Source organism: Callithrix jacchus, chromosome 12 (genome assembly GCF_049354715.1).
Source record: "Callithrix jacchus isolate 240 chromosome 12, calJac240_pri, whole genome shotgun sequence".
Classification (NCBI taxonomy): Eukaryota; Metazoa; Chordata; class Mammalia; order Primates; family Cebidae; genus Callithrix; species Callithrix jacchus.
In genome coordinates, this window is record NC_133513.1 from 76,250,310 (window position 1) to 76,271,983 (window position 21,674).

At 37.9% G+C, this 21,674-nt stretch overlaps 1 protein-coding gene across 9 annotated transcripts in view; it reads left to right on the top strand.

The window, feature by feature from the left end:
* PCDH15 (protocadherin related 15) overlaps positions 1 to 21,674 on the top strand; it is a 1,854,109-nt gene that overhangs the window by 1,594,208 nt on the left and 238,227 nt on the right. For all 9 annotated transcript variants that reach the window (XM_054243050.2, XM_054243053.2, XM_054243049.2 and 6 more), the window contains one exon: positions 3,533 to 3,661. In XM_054243050.2, the coding sequence (XP_054099025.2) occupies positions 3,533 to 3,661 (129 nt within the window). The remainder of the gene's footprint in view (positions 1 to 3,532; positions 3,662 to 21,674) is intronic.

Sequence of the window (21,674 nt, forward strand, 5' to 3'; positions counted from 1 at the left end):
ATATATAGTTGTGACTGTACATTTCTGTGAGACATGAAGTGTTTTTTTTTCATTTCATATAAAATTAATTAAGAAATGAAGAAAATGCCTGTATGGTCCGTAAGGATCATCCCCTATTAGCACAAAACTATAAATTGTTATTTAACTTTTTAGTTTCTTTAGCAATTCAGTTGTGTTCTACATTATGTGGTTGAGTCACAGTCTTGGCTGAGTGTGGTGGCTCACACTTGTAATACCAGCACTTTGAGAGGCAGAAGTGGGCAGATCACAAAGTCAGGTGGTCAAGACCATCCTAGCCAACATGGTGAAACCTATCTCTACTAAAAATATGAAAATTAGCTGGGTGCAGCAGTGCATGCCTATAGTTCCAGTTACTTGGGAGGCTGAGGCAGGAGAATCACTTAAACCTGGGAGTCAGATGTTGCAGTGAGCCAAGATCATGCCACTGCATTCCAGCCTGGATGACAGAGCAAGATCCCATCTCCAAAAAAAAGAGTTACAGTCTGAAACTGAAGATACAAAATAGTCTGAAAACATGAATAGGAATTTTAAAGAGCAGGTTGAGAAAAACAGTAGATTGATAGGTAAAGACAGATATGCCGGTATAAATGGGGCTCAGGAAATTTGAAGAAAAGACAGCAAACTGCAGGGTCCTTGTTCTTAGATTTTGGCTCCAGGCTGTAAATTTTGATATCTTGTTAACCCTAGGCAAATTGGGAACTACTGCAACTGTAAGAAACATCTCTTTATTGGTTTCAATTCTAAGGCAAATTTTAAAGAAATAACAATTGTTAAAATACTTTTTTTGTCATAAAAGCACAGTGGCGTTTTGGGGAAGCATTTGGAAAATATATAAAAGTAACAAGGGGAAAATCAAGTGATCTGGATTCCATCTAGTCAAGTAACACTTGAATTTTTTTAAACATGCTTATATATATCAACACACATGTATGTTTTTGTGTGTGCATCTTTGAAATTAAAATAATTTTAAGAAAATAATACACAAACTGTAATTCTACAGCTTAATGAATTTTTACATAGTGAACACACCTATATAATCACCATTCATAACAGAGGCCAGAAATTAATCAGCACTTCAGAAGCTCGGTTTTGTGATAATTTCTGTTGCTGTTTTGTCAACTTCTTCAAAGTGACCTACATTCTAATTTATCCCATGTAGAGATTATGCTTGTTTTTGAAGTTTATATAAATGGAATCATATAGTATGTGTTATTTTATGTCCCAGAAACTAAGGTTCATGAAATTAATCCATGTGATTACTTATAGCAGTAGTTTGTACATTCTCATTACTCTGTATGATTCCATTACATATATAAAACACAATCTGTATAACATCTACTGTCCATGGACATTTGAGTTGTTTCCAGATTTTGACTATATAATGCTGTTCTGGCCATCTTTGTACATGTCTTTATCTATCTACTTATTTATTTTTTGAGATGGAGTTACACTAACGTTGCACAGGATGGAGTGCAGTGGTGGAATCTCAACTCACCACAACCTCCACCTCCTGAGTTCAAGCGACTCTCCTGCCTCAGCCTCCAGAGTAGCTGGACTACAGGTGCCTGCCACCACTCCTGGCTGATTTTTGTATTTTTAGTAGAGACCAGTTTTCACTATGTTGGCCAGGCTTGTCTCAAACTCCCAACCTTGTGATCTACCCACTTCTGTCTTCCAAAGTGCTGGGATTACAGGGGTGAGCCACTGCACACAGCTGTACATGTCTTTAAATAAATTTTTTATTTATCTTTAAATAAAAAATATGTACAAATCACATATGAATAGTAAGATGAATTTCAAAGGGTAAGCCAATACACAGACAAAGAAATAAGCTGGCCGGGTATGTGGTGGCTCATGCCTGTAATCCCAGCACTTTGGGAGGCCCAAGCAGATGGATCACTTGAAGTTAGGAGTTCAGGATCAGCCTGGTCAATGTGGTGAAACCCCATATCTATTAAAAAGACAAAAATTAGCCACGCATGGTGGCATACACCTGTAATACCAGCTACTCAGGAGGTTGAGGTAGGAGAATTGTTTGATCCTGAGAGGTAGCAGAGATTGCGGTGGGTGGAGATCACGCCACTGCACTCCAGCCTAGACAACAGAGCAAGACTCTATCACAAAAAAAAAAGAAAGAAAAACAAGAAAGAAATGAGCCATTACTAAAACCCAACAATTCCCCACTATGCATGGTAATTTTTAATTAATACTGAATATTGGTCATGAAAAAATTATAGAGGCTTGGGATAAAGTTATGTTAATGAAAAGAGTATTTCCTTTTGCTTCTGTTAAAATAGAGGCAGATCACCTTAATCCAGTCAAAGTTTGACTGAGGTCCAGTCTTTTCCCCATGCACCGTGACTCACATGGTGTAGAACTTCAGTGACCCCAACAGAAAGCCTGGGTTATTTATCAAGACCTGTCTCTTTGGTAACTAAAAAATTACTTCATTACTTGACCCCTCAGCCCCATGACTGCTGCAAAACCTCTTCAGCTTCACTCACACTTCATCACTTCTTAATGCTCAGCTTTGTAGCCTCTCGCTACACATCACTTAATTAATGGAAATTGAAATTTTTTTTAACAAAAGATGGATAATTCTCTCATGAGAGTATCACATTGCTTTTTGCTCCTTTTTCTGTTACTAAATTTTTGATACCATAGCATACCAGGTTTCTTACTTTCCAGGTTAATGTTCTTTCTCTCTGTACCTTTGCTCTCAGCCTTCTGTGATCAGCCCCACACTCTGACAGAGCTAGGTAAAGGTTCTGTACTGTGCTCAGGCTTTGATTAGAGAGAGGTGTCCAGCTTGAGTCACGAGTAAAGACAGTCACTGATTGTGCAGAAGTCACTGACCTACATAATATTGTCTGCGACAGAACAGGGATTTAACTTTTTACTAGGTAGTACACACTACTGGTAGGTTTACCTGCATTCCATAGGCTATATGCTTATCATATAATCATTTCATGCCTACTATACGGTAGTCAAAAAGCTCTTGGTTAAAATGTACACCTAGAAAATTACTAAGGTAGCATTTTCTGATAGCATTAGCTTTCCAGGAAATGCCCATTTGATGTACCCTGCTATTCTACAATGTACTGCTTTTATTTTTAAACAGTAAAAAAATGCAAGCATCAATAACTACAGAAATGGCACATTTTAGAGATAAAGCAGCATATGGGTGTATAAACAAAAGCTTGCCACCCGTAAAATATGAACAAGTAAAGTTAAAGCCATCTTCTCAAAGTGAGTCTCTGGGAAATACTTGACATTTCCAAAAAGGTGTTTGCCCTTTAATATCATCATTTGCTTTTCCTATCTGTTTTCTAGGTGTTTGAAAGTTGCAAGCTTCTTTCTTAATTTTTATTTATTTTTATTTTTTGGAAAGCTAAGGACTAGAAAGAAGAATTAGATGCTTTTCAGATAGACAAATGCCAGGATGACTACTTAAATGAATTCTAAGTAAAAATAGCTCCTCTCACATTTACTGCTTGGTTTTTTCTTTAAGACCTCAACTGCCACAGTAAACGTGGTGGTGACGGATGTCAATGACAATGCTCCAGTGTTTGATCCTTATCTGCCGAGAAATTTATCTGTGGTGGAGGAAGAAGCCAATGCCTTTGTGGGTCAAGTAAAAGTAAGTGGAATATTTATATAGATCTTAATGTATTTTTTCAAAGCGTGTAAGTTTCTTACATTTTAATTCTGAAAAGAGACTTAGCTAATGTAATCTGTTAAATAACTGTGCTGGATACTCTTCAAGACTTTTCAAAAAAATGAATCATATCCTATACATTTTAATTAACTTACAAGGATACAGATTTACATTTTATGATTATTTTATAATTTAAACATTGATTAATGTGATATCATGCTAATTTAATATATATTGTTAGTTTCTATAGTTAAAATCTTTTACAGAAACATGTAATTAGGTGTATTACTTGGTATGGATGTGGACATTTAGACCTCTAAATACCTATATGTAGATTTTTTTTTTTGAGACAGAGTCTCACTCTGTCACCAGGTGCCAGGCTGGAGTGCAGTGACACAATCTTGGCTCACTTCAACCTCTGCCTCCCAGGTTCGAGCAATTTTCCTGCCTCAGCCTTCCAAGTAGCTGGGACCGCAGGTGCCCACCACCATGCCCAGCTAAGTTTTGTATTTTTAGTACAAATGTAGGATTTCACCATGTTGGCCAGGATGGTCTTGATCTCTTTACCTCGTGATCCACCTGCCTTGGCCTCCCAAAGTGCTGGGACTACAGGCATGAGCCACTGCACCCAGCCCTATATTTAGACTTGAACTGATTTCATTATGTAAATATTATCTTTAGAATCTACCGTGTGTGTCCAATATTTTGCACATACCCCTTTCCCAGCACTCAGAAGACTAATTCTTCTGAGTGTTCTTCTGGGATCTACCTGAATGTAAGCCAGTTTCTGTGGTTCATTTGATGAATAATTCCTTTATTGTTAAAGCAGCAACAGTACTTCCTGATTTGGGCCATTCTTGGGGTCTTGAACAGAGTAATTGGTCTAAAAGTCACAGAGAAGAAAATATTTTGAGGAAGATGTGTTTAATTTGAAGCATCAACCTCAGATGAGGTGTTTATGTGGTCTCCAGGTGAGGAAAGACTCTTAGTCTAGTAAGGAGGTGTGAGCCACCCAGATGTTGCAAACCCAGAGTTCAGGGTCCTACTCCTTCCCTGTTAAGGTTCTGACTTTTCCAGAGAAGGCTTGCTGCTGCTTTGAAGTTAGCCTTCTCTACTGTTCTATTTAATTACTCTCAGGATTTAGTGTATATGTTTTCAAGTTCCATAACCTCTCAGGAACTGGACAATTAAAATTATCAGGATAAATAACTCTTATGCATGAGTCTGCATCTTTTTCTGGAGTTTGCCTTGGAGTGAAGTTTCAGTTCTCCTTATGACAGCTGGTTTAATAGCAATCTTGTTATTGTCTGCCTTCTCTTTATAAAACCAGACTAAAAAACAGTCTGGTTTTTAGTTCAGTCTCCTTTAAACTGCAAAAGGAGAGGGTTTCTTTAAATGGTGTTGCAGAGATCTTGTGACTTTCACATAACATCCTGAGATTTTGATTTACCTGTGTAAACTTTTTTAAAAGACATTTCTTTTCCTTCAGATAACTAACAATACTTACAACTACCAACTGCACAGTCATTATCATTATCACTGTCATCATATCACTCAAATCCTGGAAATGCTGCAGAAGGCATACATAGCCTTACATGTTTAAGCCATCTCAATTCACATAGGGGAGAATCTCGGGATTATGATGTTATAAAATGCCAGCTGGTCTTGATGCCAACTGGCCAAGAAGCAATTCAACTCCAGCATCCCACCTAAAAGGTCTGCTCCCCACCCCATTAGTACCTCTGGTGTGAAATATCTTAATGTGGATTCTCCAACAGAAAATCTGGATACAAAATATTTATGTGTAAGTATTTTTTGAGAAGTTCAGATGGAAGTGAGAAACTGAGGTAAAGAAGAGAAGGCAGACAATAACAAGATTGCTATTAAACCAGCTGTCATAAGGAGAACTGAAACTTCACTCCAAGGCAAACTCTAGAAAAAGATGCAGACTCATGCATAAGAGTTATTTATCCTGATAATTTTAATTGTCCAGTTCCTGAGAGGTTATGGAACTTGAAAACATATACACTAAATCCTGAGAGTAATTATCTGCAATGTTGGACAATGGTGTGCCAAATATTTGGATTTTATTGCCTCCAGCAGAAGCAAGTAGCCAAATTCCCTCTGCAGAATCTAAAAGAAGGACACTGAGTCATGCTGTAGATACTGCTGCAACAGTGGCCCACCTGGAGCAGCCACTGCAAAAATAGCAGCTGCAGCAGAGGAGGTGTGACCAGGGCTCCATGCTTCAGGGAACAGGTGAAACCAAGGAATAGGCAGGAGCCTAACCCCTGTCTAAGTTGGCAGGGTGAGAGCCTACCATCACATGCATAGCTGAAGCTGTCCAGCTGTGGCTGCAGACCTAGGCATCCCTGTGCTTTCAGGGACCCAGGAAATTTCCCTGCCCCCACAGGCTCAGAATTGCCTGCACCTGCTGCCTGGCCTCTTCCAGCTCCTGGAACCTTCTCCAATTTTGGAGCAAAGTTGAGGCTGAGCCCGCATGCTGTCACAACCAGGCTGGGTGTGTGCATGCTCAGGATGGAGCTGATATACCAGCCCCCTGCCGCCTCAGCTCCCTCTAGACTTTGGACACCAAGGAGCATGGGAAGGAAGCCAAGAGGGGAAAGAGGGCTGCTCACTGTGGGCCTGCAGGCACTCTTCCTCTGGGCACCATGAACAGCATGATTGATGGCAGCAGGAGACAGGTTCCTGGAAAGGGGTGAGTCCCTGGTGAAGCCTCACCTTCAAGCCAGAGATGACCTAAAGCCTAGGGGCCAGGCTGTCAGTTCTGAAAGAGTCCATGGCCCAGAGTGAAAACTTATGGTGCTTTTTCCAAGCCTGTCCATGGCTACCCATGGACCAATCAGTGTGTACTTCCACCCTTCTGAGCACATAAAAGTGCTGGAGCCAGCTGGACTCACACAGACATTAAGACTACCAGCTGCAGGAAGGAGCTACCCACTTTGGGTCTCCTCACTCATCGGCACCACCTTCCTGTAGAAATGAGCTACCCATTTCAGGTCTCCTCTCTGCTGAGAGCTGGACACTTACTGGGACAACCTGCCTGTGGATACAAGCTACACACCTCAGTCTCCCAAGAGCTGTTCTGTCGCTCAGTAAATCTCCTCTCCACTTTAACTCTCCAGTCGTCTGTACCTCCTTCTTTTTGGATGTGGGCTAAAACTTGAGACCCACCGAATGGCAGGACTAAAAGAGATATAACACAAACAGGGCTAAAACATGCCTGCCATCCCACCCACCATGTTGCAGGCAACAAAAAGGAGAGAAGAGTTGTGGCCCTTCAGGGAGCCCCTTATCCAAATGTGGATGCTCACAGCAGAAGCTGCTTGCCATGTATGTGATTTAGTCAGAAGCTTGCATGGAGAGGACACCTGGAGCTACCCATCTGGCCACAGCAGCCAGCGTGCCTGACTATCCACAGTGGCAAGACCCCACACTTGCTTACTCATGCACCCCGTGCTGCTCTGAGCCTGGCTTGCTCTGGGCAAGTGAGGGATTTGGGCCAATAGCATGAGGCAAGCACAGCCTACCAGGTCGAATGGGTGATACAGACACAGGTAGTCAGAGCAAAACTCAGGCAAAGGCACCACCAGCCACAGAGGTGTATGGTGGCTGGAAAAGCAAAACCCAAAGGATCCTGTGACAATAGCAGGAGATGGAAGTTGGCCAAAGCATACCAAATGCTCTGAGGGACATGCACAGGACACTGACAATTTTTGCTACATCAAGAAAACAAGGTAATAAAGTCTCTATAATGGGGCACATGCAAAAAATATCAGCAAAGGAAAAATGTTGAAGTTGATTCATGAAGGAAGAATACTGGTAAGAGGGAAGTTGAGAGGGGTTGAGATCTGTCTAGGGAAAGGTAGTTGTATAACTAAAGGCACAGAGAAATGAAAGTATAAAATAGCATAGTTAGAATAAATAAGACAAACCATGTCATAAACATTTGTCTATACCACGTTGTAAAAGTTAAATGGGGAACCACTAAAGAGTCTGAGGTGTGGCAACATGTGAGTTGTATTTAATGAAAATTACTCCAGATTTGTTGTAATGGGAGATTCCAAATCCAGAAGGCAGAACTAGGAGACAATTGTAATAACCCAGGCATACGAGGCTAAAACTAATACAGTCGTCTAATCAGAATGAAAATTAACTTACATTACAGTTGTCAGTCTAAAATACCACATTGCTGAAAACTGAAAACCTTCATTTAGCCATATAGTTATTAACTTTTCAGTTAAAAACAAACAGATATTGAAATTATTTGCAAAAATTATCTTTCCTATTTTCCTAATTTATTTAGCTTGGAGAGATAAAGCCCATATGGAATATATAACTAAAATCATACAAGTAGACATCAGCATGTTGACTCGTTTTTAGTTAAATCTTTTTTCCTTTTTTCCTTATTTTTTCCACTTTTCCTAGTGATTCTTTGTCCTTGAAGGAATTATTGTATTAACCTTTTTCTTGTCTCCTGCTTCTTAAATTTGATAAGAAATGGTCTCTATAATTTATTTCGGTTTTTAAAATTTGAATGTGGACCTTAGCACTCGTAATTTGATACAGTGTAATTGTCCTGGTCTTTAGGCAATAACCTGTTTTCATAAAAACTAGAATGATGTTGAAAGTACAAAGGAAGAGGAAAACATCCAAGGCAGGCTGCATCCAACTGATTCTGCACAGTTTCATAGAAGTTGTAATATTTATAGGATGGAATTTTGATGCTCATAATGGTCCTCTGTTGCTACCTAATCATAATTACATATTACTTTTACTAAATGATTCATGCTCTGCTTGTAAAATTTCATTTTAATTGTCATCAAAAACTATTAAGACTCACTGAAAACCAAGATACCTATGGTTAATTACTATACTGAATTTGAGTTATCAACTTGTGTTTGTATTCTAATGATATTTTAATATGAATAATCCAATATTTGGATTCAAATGCTGAAGGGAGTTTTTATTTAGGTTTAAAAGGTAGTGTTGTAGTAAGAAATGATAATACTAAGGAATACTTTTGAAGTAAATTGAACGATTATACATAGCAACAAGTTTTATCCAGCATATTAAAAAATAAACTCCCAGTAAACAATTTTTAATGTAAATGTTTCTATTCACAAAGTATAATATTATACCTTGTGCATTTAGAATTGAAAACTATAACAATATTCTCAAAGTACTTGCAGTAGCAGAATAATAGGAGAGGAAAATGTACACAGAATAAAACCTAGTAAATACAGTCATTATATACTCTATGTTAAGTGTCAAATGGGTGATATAAATTCTTTAGCACAAAGAAAAAGAGACATTATAGTACACTGAGGTGGCCAGGTCAGCATTAATGAGAAAAGTGGATTATTCCTGGTACTTTTCAACATATTTGTGAAATCTTCATTGGAAAAAAAAGAAATAAAAATACCAGCCAAAAAATGTAATACAAAATATAATCTAGCTGAAGAAGCAATTTGAGGACTCAAAGTCAATATTCTGACAATAATGGAAGAGCTGTTTAAAGAAGTTCTGGAAAGTTGATTAAAAACCTGCTGAGTTTGGTTGGGGCCTAATGAAATAGTGAATGATATGTAAACTTAGTATAATATTTTGTTTAGTATCCTTCAGAGTATTTCACAGGAGATAGAATCTAGCAGATATGTATGCATACCTTGACTGTGGACCACAGGCATGTAAATAATTCATCTTTAGAATGGGTCTCAGATATGAGCGGCCTCTTACCAGAGGCTTCATACTGTACTGCAGAGCTCTCAGATGATCCCAAGTCTTTGAGGGAGCAGTTGCCAGTAGAAGCCCCAAAATGTAGTCATACTTTGATCAAATCTGCAGGCCTGCTCTTGGACTCCTCAAGTCTCAAAGGAAAGGCATTTGTCACTTGGAAATATACAATAGCAGAGCATGATATAACTTCTGTGAAAGTCCATTCAGCCTTTAGATAGACTGACTGTAAGTCAACCTCCTAAATGTGTGTCTGGCTTTCTAGCCACTTACCTTTAGCCTGTTTTATACTAGACCATGACTTCTAGACTCACCACACAGGGAACCCAGACTTCTCATTTTATCTACCAACCCCCACCTCTAATGCTCCTTAACATACTTTAATGAGAACAGCACTCCCTGATCACTTGGTTCATCCTGTCACTAGATCACATGACACCATGAATCCAGATCCAGCATCCCAACAAGATATAGAACTTAATGTACAGCTTAAAACATTGGCATCCTCAGCAAACTGACACAAGAACAGAAATTGAAACACCGCATATTCTCACTCATAGGCGGGTGATGAAAAATGAGAACACATGGACACAGAAAGGGGAGTACTAAACACTGGGGTCTATTGGGGGAAAAGGGGAGGGCCAGCGGGAGGGGGAGGTAGGGAGGGATAGCCTGGGGAGAAATGCCAAACGTGGGTGAAGGGGAAAAGAAAAGCAAAGCACACTGCCATGTGTGTACCTACGCAACTGTCTTGCATGCTCTGCTCATGTACCCCAAAACCTAAAATCCAATAAAAAATTTAAAAAAATAAATAAATAAAAAACATTGGCCATGGAATAAAACTATCTAAATTCACATTTAACTTGCCAAAATAACTAATGCAAACTTGGATACGTAATTTAGCTTCTCTGAGACTGAAGTTCACTATCTGCAAAATGGAGATAATAATAGAATTTATATCTCAAGTAGTGATTTGAAGGATTAATACATACATGTAATACATGTATATCTTTAAAATAAGGGATGGAGCTAATATGCACTTAATTTTTATTATTTATGGTAATAACTTATAAAGTATGGCTACTTATGATGTTATGGAAAGTAATATTTTTATAATACTATGAATTAAATGCGAACAATTGTGATTTTTTGAAATACATTATTTGCGCTCTTGCGTTTTCCTACATATTACCATATGTAGAGAATATTTTAATGGAATTACTGATGTTAAGAAAGTATAAAAACTTAAGCTGATAAGTGATTCTGTTCTACTGCATCACTACAAAGAAATCATAGTCAGTCAAGTTGTAAATAGCATTTATCCTTTTTAAGTGTATTACCCAAAGCTTGGTCTTTGGTAATAACGAATGTACAAATCTACATTTAGTACATGAATATATATATGTATATATTCACATTAGTAGGATATTTTAGAAATTTTGTGGAAATAAAAGTTATTTGTTCTTATCAAAATAGAGTTCATGGTTGTAGTCCTGATTTTTGTATTTTTGTTTATTCATCTTAAAATAAGTCCAGCTAGTGAAATATGTGAAGTTTGCATTGAAAGGCCGTATTAGATAAACTGACAGTGATAATAAAAAAATCAATAATAATGACTATCAATTTTCAAATTCTTACAATGTGCCATGAACTATTCTGAAAGTTTTCAGTTGTACATATTTGGTCTTAACCACTATACTATAGAGGCTTCTCTTGTGACCATATGTGGTCTTAACCACTATACTATAGAGGCTTCTCTAGTGACCATGCTTCTTGTGACTTGCTCGTATGTATGTGAACTGAAAAAGTACAAACATGCTCTAGGTGGCTATCAAAGTGTTGTTCCGGGAAAAACAGCATCAGCATCAGCACCAATAGGAAAGCCTTAGAAATGAAAACTACTCTCCTCTGTCCCACAGACACCAAATCAGAAACCCTGAGGCTAGGACCAGATATCTGTGTTTTAGCAATCCTGCCATTGATGGTGGTTTATGGTAACCTGTGGCATGCACAAGTACATGTGGATGTGTAAGAAAGAGAAAAAGAAAAAAGGAGGTAAAGAGATATTATTTGGTAGAGGAAAAATATAAAATTCTTGTATGTATAATGTATTTTTATTGTTACATAAAATAAATAAGGTAAAGCTGGCTCTGTTATTGAAATAATGCATAAATATTATTGTATTGTTATGCATACTTCCAACAATAAACCCAATTTAGCCTAGTTACTTTACATAACAATAAGTTAAGTCAGTTTCTTTCAAGTTCATGTTTAAAAGTGGCATAATCAGAATGATTTCCATTTGTAGCAATATAAATGGAAATAGAGATTATTATGTTACGTACAATAAGTCAGGACTAGAAAAACAAATACCACTTGTCCTCACTCATATGCTGGAGCTGAAACATTTGTTCTCATAGAAATTGAAAGTAGACTGACAGATACCAGGGTCTAAGAAGAATGGTGGTGGTAGAGAGTGGGGCTGATGAAGAAAGTTGGTACAAACATACTGTTAGAAGAAATATTTTCTAATGTTTGATAGTAGAGTAGGGTGACTGATATGGTTTGTCTATATACCCACCCAAATTTCGAATCATAGCTCCCATACTTCCCACATGTTGTGGAAGGGACCCAGTGGGAGAGGTAACTGAATCATGGGGGCAGGTCTTTCCCATGCTGTTCTTCTGACAGTGAGTAAGCCTCACAAGATATGATAGTTTTATAAATGGAAGTTCCCCTGCACATGACTGTAGACCTCCTTAGCCATGTGAAACTGTGAGTCAATTAGATCTCTTTCCTTTATAAATTACCAAGTCTTGGGTATGTGTTTACGAAAACAGACTAATACAGTGAATTGGTACCAGTCAAGTGCAGTGCTGCTGTAAAGAGGCCCAAAAATGTGGAAGTGAATTTGGAACTGGATAACAGTCAGGGACTAGGACAGTTTGGAGGACTTAGAAGAAAATAGGAAAATGTGGGAAATTTTGGAACTTCCTAGAGACTTGGAAAGCTCAGAAGACAGGAATATGTGGGAAGGTTTGGAACTTCATAGAGACTTATTAAATGGCTTTAACCAAAATGCTGATAGTGATATGGACAATAAAGTCTAGACTGAGGTGTCTTAGATGGAGATGGGAAACTTGTTGAGTATTGGAATAAAGGTCACTCTTGCTATGCAAAGAGACTGACAGCATTTTGCCCTGCCCTAAAGATCTGTAAAACTTTGAAATAGAGAGAGATGATTTTGGATATCTGGCAGAAGAAATTTCTAAGTGGCAAAATGTTCAAGAGGAAGCAGAGCATAAAAGTTTGAAAACATTGCAGCCTGATGATGTCGTAGAAAAGAAAAACTTTTTCTGAGGAGAAATTAAGCTAGCAGTGGAAATTTGCATATCCAAATGCTGATCACCAAGACAATGGGAAAATGTCTTCAGGGCATCTCAGAGACATTCATGGCAGCTCCTCCCATCACAGGCCCAGTGCTCTAGGAGGAAAAAATGGTTTCCTGGGCCAGGTGTATGAGATACAGGGCAATAAGTCCTTAGGATGCACACCCCTCTGCTGTGGTATAGCAAAGGTATGCTGCAGGGGCAGAGTCCTCATGGAGAACCTCTGCCAAGGTAGTACAGAAGGGAAATGTGGGGTGGAGAGCCCCCACACAGAATCCCCACTGGAGGACTACTTAGTGGAGCTATGTGAAGAGGGCCACTGTCCTCTAGAACCCAGAATGGTAGATATACTGACAGCTTGCACTTTGTACCTGGAAAGTGGCATACACACAATGCTAGCCCATGAGCCTGTGAAAGCAGCCAGGAGTGGGAGCTGTACCCTGCAATGCCACAGGGGTGAAGCTGCCCAAGGCTGTGGGAGCCCAACTCTAGCATCAGCATAACCTGGATGTGAGACATGGAGCCAAAGGAGATCACTCTGGGGCTTTATGATTTGACTTCCTCATTGAATTTTGGACTTGCATGGGGCCTATAGCCCTTTTCTTTTGGCCAATTTCTCCCATTTGGAATGGGTATATTTACCCAATGCCTGTACCCCCATTGTATCTAGGAAGTAATTAGCTCACTTTTGATTTTACAGGTTCATAGGCACAAGGAACTAGCTGTGTCTCAGATGAGACTTTGGACTTGGACTGTTTGGAATTAATGCTGAAATGAGTTAAGACTTTTGGGGACTTTGGGAAGGAATGATTCATTTTGAAATGTGAGGACACAAGATTTTGGAGGGGCCAGGGATGGAATAATTTGGTTTGGCTGTGTCCCCTGGAAATTTCACCTTGATACTATAATTTTGATGTGTCAAAGGAGGGGCCAGATGAAGATAATTGAATTATTGGGACAGTTTTCTCCATACTCTTTTTATGGTAGTGAAATAAGTCTCTCAAGATCTGATGGTTTTATAAATAGGAGTTCTCCTGCACAAATTCTCTCTTGCCTGCCATGATGTAAGATATGACTCTGCTTCTCACTTGGCTTCTCCCATGATTGTGAGGCCTCCTAAGCCATGTGGAACTGTGAGTCAGTTAAATCTCTTTTCTTTATAAATTATCCAGTCTCAGATATGTCTTTATTAGCAACATGAGAATAGACTAATACCACGACTATAGTTAGCAGCAATGTATTGTGTATTTTCAAGTAGCTTGAAGAGAGAACTTGAAATGTCCACACCTAGAAATTATAAGTACTCAAGGTGATGACACCCCAAATTCCCTGATTTGATTTTTACACATTCCAACAAAATATAACATGTACCCCCAAATATGTACATATATTATATATCAATTAAATATGGCATAATCCCAACAATAGAGTTGGATGTGCCTCTCAGAATCTTTTTACTCCTAAAAGCAAATCAAAGGATTTCCTGGGAAGAATGTATTCTAATGTATAACAGTCAGGCAGATGAATCTGGTCTCATTGTAAACCTGGTGTTGTCAGAAGTAGGAGATCATGATGTATGGTTCAACCTGGTTTCTGTCATTTTCATTTGTTTTCTCAACTATTGGTCTGTGAACTCAATCGTGAGTCTGGGTTAGAAGGTGAGAAGACAAAGGTCTATTTCAGTAAATTCAGCCTAAGATACATGATCATAAGGAAAACTTCTTTGTACTTATTTAACAGAATTCAGCATAAAAGAAAAAGAGGTGGTCTTTTACTTCAGCAGATTTGTCATACTATGTGCTTTAGTGCATCTCTGTATGTCAGACATCGGTGGGTGGAGGTTGAGTGAAGGGAAGTGGACAGAGGAAGGCTTTCTTAATATCAGAGGTGTTCAGCCTTTGTGGGAGTCTCTTACTGAGGAGTTTGCTAAGGTCAGAATTCTTCAGTTTAGGGACTGAATTCTCTATATTTTTTTAAACAACCCCAGACATAAATGCTTGTGCAAATGCATTAGATAAGGCACACTTAGAAACTATACTGCCTGTTAAGTTTAAACAATATTCTCTGCCTTGTATATAATGTATACTGCTTCTCAGTAAACTTCCATGTAATACCTTGTAGAAATTTTTCTGCTAAATTGACTTCTTTGGGATCTAGGTAACAAAAGCAAGACCCTAAACATGTTCTTCCAGTTCTAAATAAGAGGCTGAATTTATTTAACCTCAAACACAAATGTATTCCCAAGATGAGACCTGCATGCTAAATCTTAGCTAAAATATTGTAGGAGTGATTCTCTTTTAAGCACTTAAAAAAGTTTTAAAATCATTAGTCAATTACATTGTTTAGAAGGATAGTGATACAGTCGTTTTAAAAAAAATCTTGATGTTTTCTTCTACACAATTAGTATTAAATAAAATAAATAACCTCAGTGGCCTGTCTCTGATTAATATAGTTGTTGTCTCCCTGTGTGGCAGTTGTAAAAATAAAATGAAGGTGGAGAGCATTATAGGGATTTGTTATTTTTTGTAGCTCAGCATGACATTCAACAGTGCCTAAAACTATAATACTTCTTTTTTAAGTGGACTGCAAGTGGGGAATTTTATGGGTTCTCTTTTAAAGCCAAACTATATAATGCAAACCCTGTTACTCATTTGGATAGAGAACAAAAGTCCACACAATTTGAAAAATTGGTGATGTTTTTGTTAATGTGCTACATAATAATATTTACAGTAGAAATGTACCTATTGTCTGTGACTATTTTTGTAATGTGCTCATCTTTCAGGTATTCAATTAGCAGCTCATAAACAAATTAGAAAATTTTGTGAATATACTTTTATAATATTTATTGAGGTCCTACCCCTTTAGCCATGTGTAGTCTTAATATCAGCTATTAGAAAAAATACAAAGTATAGTGTGTGTATGTATGTGTATGTGTGATTATTTATAGCTGTGAAATCCCAGCTATAGAGTGAATAATATCTGTGTCCACTCTACGGTCACAAATGACACCGAACTATAAAATGTTGTATTTACCTGAGTCACTTTACTGCTCCGTTGGTAATAGATCTCTCTCTTTTCTTGAGATTCTATTACTTGCTTCCTGCTAGTTTTCGTATTTAAGCACATCTAGTTCTGTCTTCCCTGTATCTGCTCCTTAAACTTTGAATTTTGAAAGTATCATCTAAGTTGCCCTTTTCACTCTAGGCATTCCTTTTGAGCAATCACAATTACATTAAAGCTGACAGTTTTACTTATATTGAGATGTTTATTTACCTTCCACTCCTTTAAGCTACAGCCTCAAATAAACATGTATCTGTAAAACAAACCCACTTGAATTTCCTGAAAGCATCTCAATTTCAACATTTTTAAGATCGAAGTCTTATTTTCATTTTCCCCAGAAAGGCCTCCTTCTAAATTTTGCACCTCAGTTAACCAAGCTCCAAGCCAAATGCCGAGGAGCCATCTAAGTTTCCTCTTTCTCACTGACTCTCCATATCCAAGCAATCATTAACATCGATCATTTTACATGTTATAATTATTTTCTCATGTTGTCTTTCTCTCATCACAACCATAATCAGGCTCTTACTGTTTCTCATTTGGACTATTGCTACAACCTCTGAGTTGGTTAACCTGATATGGTCTTAATACTTTATAATTATCTGTGATGTAAATGCTGGAATTATGTCTCTAACAAATAACTTAAGTACAGAATATGATCATTAATACCCACAGAGCAAACAAAACATACCTCATGCTATTACTTTGACAACTTTATCTCCAGCCATACTCACTTGCTCACAATTGCTAATATATGTATCTTTGCCTCTGTTGATACCCCCACCTTGATTTTGATTTTCTCCATTTTTTAAGGTAACTCAGCTGTTTGAAAATATAGCCACTATAATCTTTTCTAGAAAAGCTTTTGTGAACTTTCCTACACCCTAGGTGTTTTCTACTCATGGTCTCATATTATACTGTGTACAAATTTTGATAGTACATGCTAGAGTATATTTATGTCTCTATTTATCTAAACATCCTGAAAGCAGAGACTGATGTTAAAACTTTGACTACATAGCCCAGTGCTTGGCTTAGAAAATGCTAAATGAAACAAAATTTAATGAAATTAAATTATCTAAAAGTAAAGTTTTGCAATGAAGATTTCTAAATGTACAAAGAGATCCTGTAGCGCATATGTCCATACCTAAACATACGTATTTTTCTTACCTCACAAGCATACAAACACATAAATAAGTTATTATGACAAAGAAAAAGCTTTGATATTGAATATCTGTCCATTTTTAGAATTTCAGTGTGTGGAATAGTATACATACATGTATTAGTCTGTTCTCACACTACTAATAAAAACATACCTGAGACTGGGTAATTTATTAAAAGAAAGAGGTTTAATTGACTCACAGTTCCATGTGGTTGGGGAGGCCTCAAGAAACTTGCAATTGTGATGGAAAGAAGAAGCAAATGTGTCCTTCTTCACATGGGTACAGGAAGAAAAAAGTGCAAAGCAAAGTTTGGGGGGAAGCTCCTTATAAAACCATGAGATCTTGTGAGAGCTTACTCAGTATCACGAGAACAGCATGGAAGTAACTTCCCCCATGATTCAGTTTCCTCCCACTGGGTTCCTCCCACATCATTACGTTGATAGACTTGCGTATGTTGAACCAGCCTTGCATCCCCGGGATGAATCCTACTTGATCATGATGAATAAGTTTTTTGATTTGCTGTTGCAATCGGCTTGCCAATATTTTATTGAAGATTTTTGCATCTATGTTCATCATGGATATTGGCATCCTCCCACATCATGTGGGGATTATGGGAACTAAAATTCAAGATAAGATTTGGGTAGGGACACAGCTAAACCATATAATTCTGCCCCTGGCCCCTCTCAAATCTCATGTCCTCACATTTCAAAACACAGTTTTGCCCTTCTAATAGTCCCCCAAAGACTTAACTCATATCAGCATTAACCCAAAAGTACAAGTGCAAAGTCTTATCTGAGACAAGGCAAGTCTCTTCTGCCTAATACCCTGTAAGATTAAAAACAAGTTAGGTACTTCCTACATACAATGGTGGTACAGGCATTGGGTAAAAACATCCATTCTAAATGGGAGAAATTGGCCAAAACAAAGGGGCTAAAGGCCCCATGCAAGTCCAAAATCTAAGAGAGCAGACATTAAACCTTAAAGTTTCAAAGTGACCTCCTTTGACCCCATCTCTCATATCCAGGTCATGCTGATACAAGAGTTACACTCCCACAGCAGGTGCAGCATTGCCCTTGTGGCTTTGCAGAATACAGCCCACCTCCTAACTACTTTCACAGGCTACCATTGAGTGCCTGTGGCTTTTCTAGGCACATGGTGCAAGTTGTCAGTGGATCTATCATTCTGGAGTCTGGAGGATGGTGGCCCCCTTCTCACAGCTCCATTATGCAGTGACCCAGTGGGGACTTTGTGTGAGGGCTCTGACCCTTCTGTGCTGTGCTAGCAGAGGTGCTCCATGAGAGCTCTACACCTACAGCAGACGTCTGCATGGATGTGCAGGCATTTCCATATGTCCTTGAAATCTAAGTGGAGGTTTACAAACTTCAATTCTTGACTTCTATGCACCCACAGGAACAAACAACACATCTAAGTGACCAAGGCTTAGTGCTTGTGCCCTCTGAAGCAAACACCAGAGCTATGCATTGGCCCTGTTTAGCCATGGCTAGAGCTGAAGCAGGTGGGACACATGGAACTATGTCCTAAGGCTGCATAGAGCAGATGGTCACTGGGCCATGCCCATAAAACCATTTTTCTCTCCTAGGCCTCCAGGCCTATGATGGGAAGGGCTACTGTGAAGGTCTCTGATATGCCCTGGAGACATTTTCCCCAAGTCTTGGTGATTAGCATTTGGTTCCTTCTTATCTATGCAAATTTCTGCAGCAGGCTTCAAAACCCAGAAAATATGTTTTTATTTTCTATCACATCATCACACATTTCAAATTTTCCAAACTTTATTACTCAGTTTCCTCTTGAACCCTTTGCCACTTAGAAATTTCCACAAGATACCCTAAGTCATCTCTCTCAAGTTTGAATTTCCCCAAATAACTGGGTTGGAGCAAAATGCCACTAGACCCTTTTTTTAGCAAGAGTGACATTTACTCTGTTTCCTAAAGAGGTCCCCATCTTCATCTGAGACCACATCAATGGGACTTCATTGTACATATCATATCAGCATTTTGGTCATAGCCATTCAACAAGTCTCTAGGGAGTTCCAAACATTCACACTTCTTTATGTCGTCTGAGCCCTCCAAGTGTTTAGGAAGTTCCAGACTTTCTCACATTTTTCTTTCTTCTTCTGAGCCCTCAAAACTGTTCCATCCCCTGCCTGTTACCCAGTTCCAATGTTGCCTCCACATTTTCAGGTATCTTTACAGCAACACCTTCCCTTCTGTGGTACCAGTTTATTAGTCTGTTCTCACATTGCTAATAAAGACATACCCAAGACTGGGAAATTTATAAAGCAAAGAGGTTTAATTGCCTCACAGTTCAGCATAGCTGGGGAAGATTCAGGAAACTTAACAATCATGGTGGAAGGGGAAGCACACACATCCTTCTTTACATGATGGCAGGAGCAGAGAAGTGCAGAGTGAAGGGAGATAAAAGATGGTTGTAGAACATCAGAGCTTATAGAACTCAATCACTATCATGAGAACATCATAGCGGTAACTGCCCCCATAACTCAATTACCTCGAACCAGGTCCCTTCCATGACATATAGGTATTATGGGAACTACAATCTAGATGAGATTTGGGTGGGGACACAGTCAAACTATATCAATACAGTTGATTTAAAAAGCTATGTTAGAAGACACTAGAATCTCAGGGATGCAGGAGTTAGTATTAAGAAGACATATTTTAGTGCTATGCCTACATCAAAAAGATAGAAATAACTGAGATTAACAATCTGTCATCACACCTGGAATATCTAGGAAAAAAACCATTAAGGCTAGCAAAAGTAAGCAAATAACTAATATCAGAAAGAACAATTAAATTGAGGCCCCAAAATATATATAAAGGATCAATGAAATCAAAAGTTGGTTCTTTGAAAAGATGAACAAGACTTATAGACCTATAGCTAGATTAACAAATAAAAAGAGAGAAAATCCAATTAACATGAGGCAAAAATGACAAAGATAACCTTACAATTAACCTCACAGAAATACAAAAGATCCTCAGATGCTATTATGAACACATCTATGCACATCAACTAGAAAATGTAGATGGAATGGATAAATTTCTCAAAATATACAGCCTCCCAAGATTGAATCAAGAAACTGAAAGTCTGAACAGAAAAATAATGAGTTCCAAAATTGAGTTAGTAATGAAAAACCTATCGATTAAAAAAAGCCCCGGAAAAGATGAATTCACAGCCAAATTCTATCAGGCATATAGAGAAGAGCTGGCACCAATCCCTCTGAAACTATTCCAAAACATCAAGGAGGAAGGACTCCACCCTAACTAACTCTGTGAAGCCAGCATTATCCTGATACTAAAATCTGGCAAATATACTGTTAAAGTGGAAAACTACAGGCCAGTACCACTGATGAGCAGAGACACAAACATCTTCAACAAAATACTAGCTAACTGGATCTTGCAACACATTAAAAAGTTAGCTCAAAATGACAAAGTAGGCTTTATTTTTGAGATGCAGTGTTGGTTCATCATACACAAAACAATAAATGTGATTTACCAAATTAACATTTTTTAAAAATCATATAATCATCACAACAGATGCATAAAAAGCTTTTGATAAAATAAAACATTCCATCATGATAAAAGTCCACAAGAAACTAGGCATTGAAAGATCATACCTCAAAATAATGAGATCCATCTATGGCAGATCCACAGGGAACATCATACTGAACATGAAAATTCTGAAAGAATTCACCTTGAGAACTGGAACAAAAGAAGGATACCTACTCTAACCCTTGTTATTTAACATATTACTAAAATCCTAGTTAGAGAAATCAGGCAAAGAAATAAATAAAAGACATCCAAGTAGGAACAGAAGAAGTCAAAGTATCTCTCCTCGCTGAAAATATATTATTCTATACTTAGAAAACCCTAAAGAATGCACCAAAGGATACTGAAACCAGTAACTTCAGTAAAGTTTTACAATACAAATCAAGGTTAAAAAAAAATCAGTGGCATTTCTGTATACCAATAACAGTCAAGCTGAGAGCTAAATCAAGTATGCAATTACATTTACAATAATCTCAAATAAAAATAACATACTTAGGAATACATCTAAATTTGGAACTGAAAGTTCTCTACAAGGAAACCTATGAAACACTGTTGAAAGAAATCATAGATGGCATGAACAAATGGAAAAGTATTCCATGTTAATGGATTGAGAAGATAATATTCATTACAATGACCATACTGCCCAAAGCAATCTATAGATTCGAGGCTACTCCTATCAAACTATCAGTACCATTGAAGTAAATCAGAAAAAAAACTACTTTGAAATATATATGGAAACAAAAAGAACCAGAATAGCCAAAGCCATCACATTATCCTACTTAAAACTAGACTAAAATTTTACAGTGGCATAGGCAACACATAGACAAACACATAGATCAATGGAACAGAATGGAGACCCCAGAAATAAACTGTTTGATCATCAAGAAAGTCAACAAACTAAGCAATCAGAAAAGGACTTCCTATTCAATAAATGTTGGAATAACTAGCTATCCATATGCAAAATAATGAAACCGCACTCCTACCTTCTACTGTTTACAAAAAGTATCTCAAGATGCACTAATCACCTATGCAAGATGCAAAACTACAAAAT